The sequence below is a fragment of the Nomascus leucogenys genome, unplaced genomic scaffold (assembly GCF_006542625.1).
Source record: "Nomascus leucogenys isolate Asia unplaced genomic scaffold, Asia_NLE_v1 Super-Scaffold_285, whole genome shotgun sequence".
Taxonomy (NCBI): Eukaryota; Metazoa; Chordata; class Mammalia; order Primates; family Hylobatidae; genus Nomascus; species Nomascus leucogenys.
In genome coordinates, this window is record NW_022095770.1 from 2,053,050 (window position 1) to 2,064,004 (window position 10,955).

At 41.3% G+C, this 10,955-nt stretch overlaps 2 protein-coding genes across 2 annotated transcripts; both read right to left on the reverse strand.

Annotated features, from left to right (window-relative positions):
* Window positions 1-705: 705 nt before the first annotated feature.
* Window positions 706-1,215, reverse strand: LOC100582805 (keratin-associated protein 9-7-like). The gene has a single exon (XM_003279413.1). It carries the CDS (start codon window positions 1,213-1,215, stop codon window positions 706-708), a length of 510 nt encoding a protein of 169 aa, XP_003279461.1.
* A 7,056-nt stretch (window positions 1,216-8,271) lies between these two features.
* On the reverse strand, window positions 8,272-8,823 carry LOC100584017 (keratin-associated protein 9-6). Its single transcript, XM_012503680.2, has one exon. It carries the CDS (start codon window positions 8,821-8,823, stop codon window positions 8,272-8,274), a length of 552 nt encoding a protein of 183 aa, XP_012359134.2.
* Window positions 8,824-10,955: the final 2,132 nt, after the last annotated feature.

Genomic DNA, 10,955 nt, shown 5'->3' on the forward strand with positions numbered 1-10,955 from the left:
CAAATGTAAGTGCCCTTGGACAGAAAGAGAAGACCTAACTTTGCATGTGAGTCTGTCCATTTTTAGCTAAATAATATTACGCATTAAAATTTTCTCAGCTGGAAAGTGGAGATAATAAAACATGACTGTCTGTTTTGATAATCAAATTAGGTAACATATATGGTATGCAATATGTGTGTAAATCCCATATCAGGAATGCTGTAAAATAAAAAAAACACTATGTGATATGAAGAAAGGTTTTGAGTTTATTAAGAAACATATATGTAACGGTCCCTGTTTCTAGGGAGATAACCCAAAGTGATCATGAAAAGAAGGATACAAGAAACACGAGGAGGACATTGAAAATGAAAACATGGTTGTGAAGATTATTCATCACAGTAATCTTCAGGTTGCAAAACCTAAGCTTCTTAGAGAAAGAGAATGAAGCTCTTGACTTTAGAGTCAAGCTGAGACCATCACTCCAAATTGAAAATACATGAGGCTGGCACATGATCTACAAGGTATAAAGAAAAAATGAATCAGGATGAAGTACTCTGTCCTCCCTCAAGCTGATTCATAAGATGTTAAACACACAGAGAAGTCATAAAAACTAGGGTGAGCATGCTGGTTGTCAGCAAAGTTTGAAAGAAAATTTGTCCTCCAAGAGGAGGACAGAAGGTTGCCAGAAGGTTGTTGTGTGAGGATGATGGTCCTCTGGAGAGTTGGTCAGCAGCAAGAAGGCTGACAGCAGCTGATCACAGAAGTGGGCTGGAAGCAAGTGGTCCTGCAGCACGTGGTCTCACAGCAGGCTGGGCGGCAGCAGGGCTGGCAGCAGCTGGAGCCACAGCTCTGGTTTAGGCAACCAGGCAGACAGACACATGTGGGGTGGTAGCAGGTTCTCCTGCAGTAGACGGGTGCACAGGAGCTGGGCTGGCAGCAGCTGGACCCACAGCTGGTTTGGCCACAGCAGCTGGACCCACAGCAGGTGGGCTGGCAGCAGGGTGTGCTGCAGCAGGAAGGCTGGCAGCAGCTGGTCACACAGGTCGGCTGGCAGCAGGTGGTCCTACAGCAGGTGTTTTGACAGCAAGTTGGGCGGCAGCAAGGTTGGCAGCAGCTGGACACACAGCAGGAGGGCTGGCAGCAGGGTGTGCTGCAGCAGGTGGTCACTGTGGTGGGCTGCCAGCAGGTGGTCCTGCAGCATGTAGGCTTACAGCAAGGGGAGCAGCAGTGGGTCATTGTGTCACGAGTGAAGGGTGGGCTTCTGTTCAGAGGTGAGTTTCCCAGAATCTGATGACCCCTTGCAATCTGGACCTTTTATACACCTGGCCTCCAAAGTTTCCACCAATCAGCAGGACTTTTCCTTGTTGCTGTTTACGTTGTTTCCCACAGTCATTTTGGTATTGTCAAAGGGGAAGTTGTTTCCTAAAGATTATGAATCTTTTGAAAGTAAAGGTTTAATCTGTTGCTTAATTGTAGTTTACTCATAGAAATTTGTTTTCGATAAAAGGAAGCCCATCTCATCATCTGCATCTTTCCTGATGTGACCATCTTCTGATTATGTGATAGTTCCTGGTGACCGGTTAGGCTCAGGAAGTTCTCTCTACCCAGCCGCCTTCTTTGGTTGTGTGTAGATTGGGAAGTGTCTGTGGGGGGCAGCGTGATGCTGATGTGTTCACAATGACTAAATGAATTCATGTCTGTGGCCTAGACTGTTCAGCCACCAAAGTCTGATTCAAGACTAAGAGGCATTGCTCTCTGTACAATCCACACCACCTGTGTCTTTCAGCTCCATCAAAGTCACTTGGGAAGAGGGTGATTGGTACAGTGTATTTTACGTGTCAGAGAGAACCAAAGCAGGTGGGTACAAGGAGAAGTCCAGTGGGATTTAGATAACATCAGGCAATCTTTGCCCTGGGGTGACCATTCATCCTGATTTGTCTGGGAGTGACGGGCTTACGCAGGATGAGAATACGGGGCTTTCTGTAACATAACTGCTTTAGATTCAGGCAAACCTGCATGAGCTGTGGCTCTAGCCCTAACTCTGGTACTAACACAGTCAGGGCCATTTCTTCTCTCTCTGTCTATTTCTTTTTAATGAAGGAATTAGATGAGTTGAGATGATACCTGATTTGTCTTGGAGTTCTAACATATTAAAACATTTTTAAGGTATCCCATTCATTTTGGAAGAATGCAAATTATTAATTTCCAACTTGATATAACTGTGAATACATCTGTGTTCCCATTACCGGGTTAGGAAATAGAAATTAATCCCATTCCCTTTCAGTTATATTTCCTTACTCATCCCCCAAAACTGCTAATCACTGTATCAAATTGTAACCCTGTAGGTCAATTTGGCTTTTCCTTTTTTACTTCTGTGTGAATAAAAATTATAATATTTGTTTCTCTATTTCTTTTGCATAATCTCAAGTAATAATTATTGCCTATTCATTTTGCACTCTTCATGTCAGCAGATTAGAAGGCAGAGAACAGAGTTGGTGAGGGGTAATTATCCTGAAGGCATAGAATGTAGGAGAATGTATCTGTAGCTCAGGAGATTTACTGAATATGTTAATTTACTAGCACTGCCATGATAAAACACTACAAACCAAGTGGCTGAAATTTATTTTCTCACAGTTCTGAAAGCTAGTAGTCTGAATTTAAGGTGTTGACAAGGTTGTTTTTACCTGAGGACTGTTAGGAAAGCATCTATTCCAGGTATCTCTGCTTGACTTGTAAATGTCTGTCTTCTCTATGTGTCTGTTACATGATCTTCCTTCCAAATGCACATGGCGTCTGAACAGCCCCATTCTATACAGGCATCAGTCCTATTGAATCAGAGGTCTATCTTGTTCCGATATGACCTGATCTTAACTAATTACATTTTCAATGACCTTATTTGAATATGAATTTTGGGGGACACATTCAACCCATAACACTGGAGAATCTCATAGCGTGTCCATGCTCAGTGATAACCACAAATGAGTGAAACCAGCAATCACAGCGGACAATGGTACAGTAACTAGCGGCTCAGACCCTTTGGGCAGGAACATCTGGGTTACTCCTTCTGGAAATTATCTAGAGCAGCAAAAGTGCTGGACAGTGGTGAAGGAAGTATAGACTTTTGATAATTAATGGAGATTATGACTGTCAGGTGCATCCTATTATAGCAGCAGTAACTGTTGCTTGTTCCATTGGGCTTCATTTTACATATGTCTCCCCCTCCTTTCTTTGCTTCTTAGTTTCTCCTCCCTCCCTTCCTTCCTTCCTTCCTTCCTTCCTTCCTTCCTTCCTTCCTTCCTTCCTTCCTCCCTCCCTCTCTCTCTCTTTCTTTCTTTCTCTCTCTCCTTCCTTCCTTAATTCCTTCCTTCTTTCTTCCTTTCTTTCTTTTTTTCTTCCTTCCTTCCTTCCTTTCCTTTCTTTCTTTCTTTCTTTCTTTCTTTCTTTCTTTCTTTCTTTCTTTCTTTCTTTCTTTCTTTCTTTCTCCCCTCCTTCCTTTCTTCCTTCCATCCCTCCTTTCCTTCTTCCTTCCCTCTCCTTTCCTTCTTCCTTCCCTCTCTCCTTCCCTCCTTCCTTCCTTCCCCCTTCTTTCCTTCCTTCCCCCCTTCTTTCCTTCCTTCCTTTCTTCTCTTTCTTTCTTTCTCTTTCTTTCTTTCTTCTTTCTCTTTCTTTCATTTTTCTTTCTTCTTCCTCTCATTTTCTGTTTTTCCTCTTTCTCCTCTTCCTTTCCTCCTCCTCTTCCTTATTCTAGTGTTTGTGGCTGCCCATCACATTTAAGAAGCAACGATTGGGTCTGTGTGGAGCAAATGGTAGATTGTAGATAGGATTTCCTTATCCCATTCCTATATCTTGGATCTTAGTGTGCTCAGACCAATATGCATTTGCCAGAATCTGCATCTCTGTGCCTATGGGCTCTTGTACTGTAACTGCAGAAAGTCATGTCGCCTGTGCATGCCACACAGAGAAAAGCACTCAACCAATGGTTCCAGACAGCTGATTTGTGAAGAGTCTAGCTTCCTCATTTCTGAAGTAGAATAATTCTAATTTGTTTGTTTTTCATTATTTCTGATAGTATTTTGTTTGGTTTAAGCTTTAATTGGTCACTGTGATACTAGTTTAATAGTCTACCCTTTTCTGTATCACTTCTCCAATACCTGCTGGTGTGATCTGTATTTTCCAATAAACTACTTTCACTGGAATATTTTTCTAGAAGTTTGTTATGCGGAAACCAAATTCTGATATTACATTTCCTCTCTCAGCCTCAATTTTCTCATCTCTACAATGGGAACATTAATACCACTTTGAATGTTTCTTCAAGAATTAATGATAATGTTCATAAAGAATTTAATCAATACCCATTAAATAGTAGGCAACTTAGGACATATTAGTTTTTTTTTTTTGTCCAGAGAACTTCTAATTTTAATGTTGAAGATAAGAATACATGAATAATAATTAACCAGATCGACTCACTTCTTTCTTCTTTTTTAGTTCTCTCTTTTTTTATTATACTTTAAGTTTTAGGGTACATGTGCACAACGTGCAGGTTAGTTACATATGTATACATGTGCCATGTTGGTGTGCTGCACCCATTAACTTGTCATTTAACATTAGGTATATCTCCTAATGCTATCCCTCCCCCTTGACCCCACCCCATGACAGGCCCCAGTGTGTGATGTTCTCCTTCCTGTGTCCATGAGTTCTCATTGTTCAATTCTCACCTATGAGTGAGAACATGTGGTGTTTGGTTTTTTGTCCTTGTGATAGTTTGCTGAGAATGATGGTTTCCAGTTTCATCCATGTCCCTACAAAGGACATGAACTCATCATTTTTTATGGCTGCATAATATTCCATGGTGTATATGTGCCACATTTTCTTAATCCAGTCTATGATTGTTGGACATTTGGGTTGGTTCCAAGTCTTTGCTATTGTGAATAGTGCCACAATAAACATACGTGTGCATGTGTTTTTATAGCAGCATGATTTATAATCCTTTGGGTATATGCCCAGTAATGGGATTGCTGGGTCAAATGGTATTTCTATTTCTAGATCCCTGAGGAATCACCACACTGACTTCCACAATGGCTGAACTAGTTTACAGTCCCACCAACAGTGCAAATGTGTTCCTATTTCTCCACATCCCATCCAGCACCTGTTGTTTCCTGACTGTTTAATGATCGCCATTCTAACTGGTGTGAGATGGTATCTCATTGTGGTTTTGATTTGCATTTCTCTGATGGCCAGAGAAAAAATGATGATGAGCATTTTTTCATGTGTCTTTGGCTGCATAAATGTCTTCTTTTGAGAAGTGTCTGTTCATGTCCTTCACCCACTTTTTGATGGGGTCGTTTGTTTTTTTTCTTGTAAATTTGTTTGAGTTCATTGTAGATTCTGGATATTAGCCCTTTGTCAGATGAGTAGATTGCAAAAATTTTCTCCCATTCTGTAGGTTGCCTGTTCACTCTGATGGTAGCTTCTTTTGTTGTGCAGAAGCTTTTTAGTTTAATTAGATCCCATTTGTCAATTTTGGCTTTTGTTACCATTGCTTTTGGTGTTTTAGACATGAAGTCCTTGCCCATGCCTACTTTAAAGTTCATATGGAACCAAAAAAGAGCCCGTATTGCCAAGTCAATCCTAAGCCAAAAGAACAAAGCTGGAGGCATCAAGCTACCTGACTTCAAACTATACTACGAGGCTACAGTAAGCAAAACAGCATGTACTGGTACCAAAACAGAGATATAGACCAGTGTAACAGAACAGAGCCCTCTGAAATAATGCCACATATCTACAACCATCTGATCTTTGACAAACCTGACAAAAACAAGAAATGGGGAAATGATTCCCTATTTAATAAATGGTGCTGGGAAAACTGGCTAGCCATATGTAGAAAGCTGAAACTGGATCCCTTCCTTACACCTTATACAAAAATTAATTCAAGATGGATTAAAGACTTGAATGTTGGACCTGAAACCATAAAAACCCTAGAAGAAAACCTAGGCAATACCATTCAGGACATAGGCATGGGCAAGGACTTCATGTCTAAAACTCACTTCTTTCTTTACTAGCTTTACTGAGGCATAATTGATAAATAAAAATAAAATTGTGTATATTTAATGTGTATGAGGTGATGTTTTGAGATATATATATACGTATATATATACATATATATATATACTTATTGTGAATCATCATATATTCCTTAGCTCACATAGTTACCATTTCCTTTTTATTTTTGTGGTGTGAACACTTCAAATCTACCTTCTTAGCACATTTCAGGTATAAAATAAAGCATTTTTGTTAACTATAGTCACGTTGCTGTACACTAGATCTGCAGAACTGACTCAGCTTGCATAACTGATGTTGGTCAAAGAGAATGTGATAGTTCTTCAGCTTCTTTACCCCATTATGCAACAACTATCACAGTCAGTGGCTTTTGTCTCTTAGCTGAGTCTTCTGAGCATTCTAGATACATTGCCTCAGAAGCTGGTGTCTGTCCTGGAAACCTACATTGTTAGCTCCTCAGAGGTATTTCTACCACTCCCATGCTGGTAGGAGGTCCCAAGAAGGCGGCCCAGGTCCCTAACTTTTCTAATTCTCTCAGAGCCAGTATCAATGAATCCCTCCATGACTGAATACTTCAGTTGCATCATCAGTTCAGGAACAAAAGCACCAATCTTCCATCTATCATGACTTCCATGAATGAGAAAGTTCTTACACTTTTCCTCCTTCTTAAATTCTTCTGATTTCCCTGGAAACAGAGGTTTCTGGTTTCCTGAGATGCTTCCTATTTGCCTCACAAAACTCAGAAGGTTGTTTTATACCTTTATGGTTTGTGCAGTCATACATGCCCATTGCATAGTCCCTCAATCCCCATATTTGTTTCACTTAATTTTCCTAATAACATTTTGATTTGAGGGACAATTTGACTTAATGTGGCTTGATGTATGGTCCATATTTTAGAAGGAATAACTTAAATTCTTTTTGCTTTGTCAACAGGTATTCAGGAGAAAGAAGCCATATAAGAATATTATTTACATTATACCAGGAAAAAAATCCCCAGATGAGACCCTCTCTCATGAGGACACAATGCATTCTCAAAATTTTCTGATGCAGATTAATTGAATAAATAGCTGGTCAAAGACTGAGACAAAACGGGATCCTCACTCAGGGCAGCTATTAAATGCAGTCCCTGTTGTCATCCCATGTAGCTATTACTCACTGAGGTGTGGAAAACTAGTTTGGGAAGACCTTTGTGAACAGCAATGTTATCTGCAAATATGTGAGATTATACCTCCCACATTAAATAAACTCAAGTGCATGTCTTGCTATTGCTGAGTCTCAATATCATTTCTACTTTACTGAGAGTTAAATGTAAGTGTTCCTGGGTGGAAAGAGAAGCTCTCACCTTGGACCAGAGTCTGTCCTTTATTAGCTACATAAAATCACACATTAAATTGTTCTCAGCTGAAAAATTGAGGTAATAATACATAATAATAATTCTGTTTTCAGAATCAAATTGGATAATACATATAGCATGCAATATGTGTGAAAATCCCTTATCAGCAATTATGTAAAATAAAACACCATATGAGATGAAGGACGGTTCAGAATTTATTCAGAAACATATAGGTAAGAATCCCTGCTACTAGGGACATAGACCAGAGTTACCATGAAAAGAACAAAGAAGGGTAAAAGAACCATGAGGACAAAATTGAAAACAAAAATATGATTGCAAAGATTATTGATCAGTTGCAGAAACCTAAGTTTCTTAGAAGGAGAGAATGAAGCTCTTGACTTTAGAGTCAAATGGAGACCATGACTCCCCATTGAGAACATATGAAGCTGGCACATGATCCACGAAGTGTAAGGAAAAAAGAATCAGGATGAAGTATTCTGCCCTCTCTCAAGCTGATTCACAAGATTTTAAACATGCGACAAAATAAAAAACATTCGTGAAAGCATACTGTGTATCAGTAAAGTTTGAAAGTAAATTTGTCTTCTGAAAGTTAAGTGAGTTGGGGCCGGGTGTGGTGGCTCACACCTGTAATCCCAGCACTTTGGGAGGCTGAGAGAGGTGGATCACTTGAGATCAGGAGCTCCAGACAAGCCTGATCAACATGGTGAAACCCTGTCTCTACTAAAAATACAAAAAATTAGCCAGGTATGGTGGCACAGGCATGTAATCCCAGCTACTCAGGAGGCTGAGGCAGGAGAATCACTTGAACCCAGGAGACAGAGGTTGCAGTGAGCCGAGAGCGTGCTACTGCACTCCAGCCTGGGTGACAGCGAGGCTCTGTCTCAAAAGAAAAAAAATGTCAGTTGAGCAGAAGGTCGTTGTGTGAGGATGATGGTCCTCTGCGGTGCTGCCCAGCAACAAGAAGGCTGGCAGCAGCTGGACACACAGCAGGCTGGGCGGCAGCAGGGCTGGCAGCAGCTGGATCCACAGCTCAGGTCTAGGCAACCAGGCAGGCAAACACTTGTGGGGTGGTAGCAGGTTCTTCTGCAGTACACAGGTGCACAGGAGCTGCTATGGCCACAGCTGGACCCACAGCTGGTTTGGCCACAGCAGCTGGACCCATAGCAGGTGGGCTGGTAGCACGGTGTGCTGCAGCAGGAAGGCTGGCAGCAGCTGGTCACACAGGTGGGCTGGCAGCAGGTGGTCCTACAGCAGGTGTTTTGACAGCAAGTTGGGTGGCAGCAAGGCTGGCAACAGCTGGACACACAGCAGGTGGGCTGGCAGCAGGGTGTGCTGCTGCAGGTGGTCACAATGGTGGGCTTCCAGCAGGTAGTCCTGCAGCAGGTGGTCCTGCAGCATGTAGGCTGACAGCAAGGGGAACAACAGTGGGTCATGGTGTCAGGGGTGGAGGGTGGACTTCTGTTCAGAGGTGAGTTTCCCAGAATTTGATGACCTCTTGCAATCTGGACCTTTTATACGCGTGGCCTCCAAAGTTTCCACAAGTCAGCAGGATTTTTCCTTCTTGCTGTTTACAATTGTTCTCCATAGTCAGTTTGGCATTGTCAAAATCGAAGTCATTTCCTAAATGTTATGAATCTTTGGAAAGTAAGGGTTTAATCTGTTTCTTAATTGTGAATTACTCACAGAAACTTTGTTTCAGATAAAAGGAAGGCAGTCTCATCATCAGCTTCGTTCCTGCTCTGACCATCATCTCGTCATGTGATAGTTCCTGGTGACTGGGGAGGCTCAGGAAATTCTCTCTGCCCAGTCTCATCCTTTGGCTGTATGTAGACTGGGAGGTGTCTGTGGGGAGAAGCATGATGTTGATATATTCACAGTGGTGAATTGAATCCGTGCTTGGGACCAAGACTGTTCACCCACCAAAGTCTGATTCAAGACTGACAGGCATCTCTCTATGTGCAACCTACTTTACCTGTCTCTTCCAGTTCTATAAAAGCCTCTTGGGAAGAGGGTGTTCGAATAATGTGTTCCATGTGGCAGAGCAGAGCCAAAGCAAACAGGTAGAAAGAGGAGGAGTTCACTGGAATTCACAAAGCATCAAGCAATCTACGTGCTGGGGTGACCATTCATCCTGATTTGCCTGGGACTGAAGAGCTTACCAGCATGAGAGTGTGGGACTGGGAATTACTGTGACATAACTGCTTTAGGTCCAGGCAAAGCAGTATGAGCTGTGGCTCTAGCCCTAATCCAGGTTGCTGGCACAATCATTGCCATTTCTCTGTCTCTGTCTCTCTCTCTCTCTGTTTTCAGTGAGGGAATTAGATGAGTTGAGATGATATCTGATTCCTCTTTGAGGTCTACCATGTTTAAAACTTTTTAAATTATACAGTTCATTTCAGAAGAGTGCAAATTATGAATTTCCAACTTGATATAATATTACTTTGTAAATACATCTAAGTCCCCATTACCAGTTTACAAAATAGAAATTAATTCCATTCCCTCCAAATTATATCTTTTTACTTATCTCCAAAGGTAGCTAGTCACTCTATCAAGTTTTAATCCTGTAGGTCAGTTTTGGCTTTTTCTTTGACTTTTATGTAAATAAAAATTACAGAATTTGCTTCACTGTATTTTTGGCATAATCAAAAGCAGCAATTATAACACGGTCACTTCATTTTGGATCCTTCATGTTAGCAGACCAGCAGGTATATAAAGGAGTTAATATTTCATGATGGATAATTTTCATGAAGCCATAGAGTGTAGGGAGAATATATCTGAAACTCAAGAGATTTACTATATATATTAAAGTATTACACTGCCATTAAAAACTATGGCAAATCAAGTGGCTGAAATTTATTTTCTTACAGTTCTGAAGGCTAAAATAAAGGTGTTTGCAATGTTGTTTTCATCTGAGGGCTGTGAGGGAAGTATCTGTTCCAGGTCTGTCTCCTTGACCTGTGGATGTCTATCTTCTCCATGTGTCTCTTACATCATCTTCCCTCTATATGCATCCTGTTTGAATTTCCCCTTTTTATACAGACATCAGTCATATTGAATCAGAAGCACAATTTATTCCAATATGATCTTATCTTACCATATTGCATTTAAATGACCCTATTTGAATATGAGTTCTTGGGGACACAATTCGACCCATAACCTTGGAATATCTCGTAGTGTATCCATGCCCAGTGATAAACACAAATGAGTAACAAAAGCAACCACAGTTGGACAATGGTATAGTAAGTAACTAGAGGGTAAGACCCATCAGGCAGGAAGTTCTGAGCTACCTCATCAGGCAATTATCTAGACCAACAGGAGTGCTGGCCAGTAGTGAAGGGAGTATAGAACTGGTGGAAACTGATGGAGATTATGAATCTCAGAAGCACCCTATTACAGCAATAGTTTCTTTTCCCTTCCCTTCCCTTCCCTTCCCTTCCCTTCCCTTCCCTTCCCTTCCCTTCCTTTCCACTCCCCTCCCCACCCCTGCCCTCCCCTCCCCTCTCTTTCTCTTCTTTCTCTTTTCTTTCTTTCTCTTTCTCTTTCTTTCTTTCTTTCTTTCTCTCTT

Coding starts and splice junctions, on each gene's coding strand:
- LOC100582805 (XM_003279413.1), bottom strand. CDS start 1,215: ATGACCCACTGCTGCTCCCCTTGCTGTAAGCCTACATGCTGCAGGACC.
- LOC100584017 (XM_012503680.2), bottom strand. CDS start 8,823: ATGACCCACTGTTGTTCCCCTTGCTGTCAGCCTACATGCTGCAGGACC.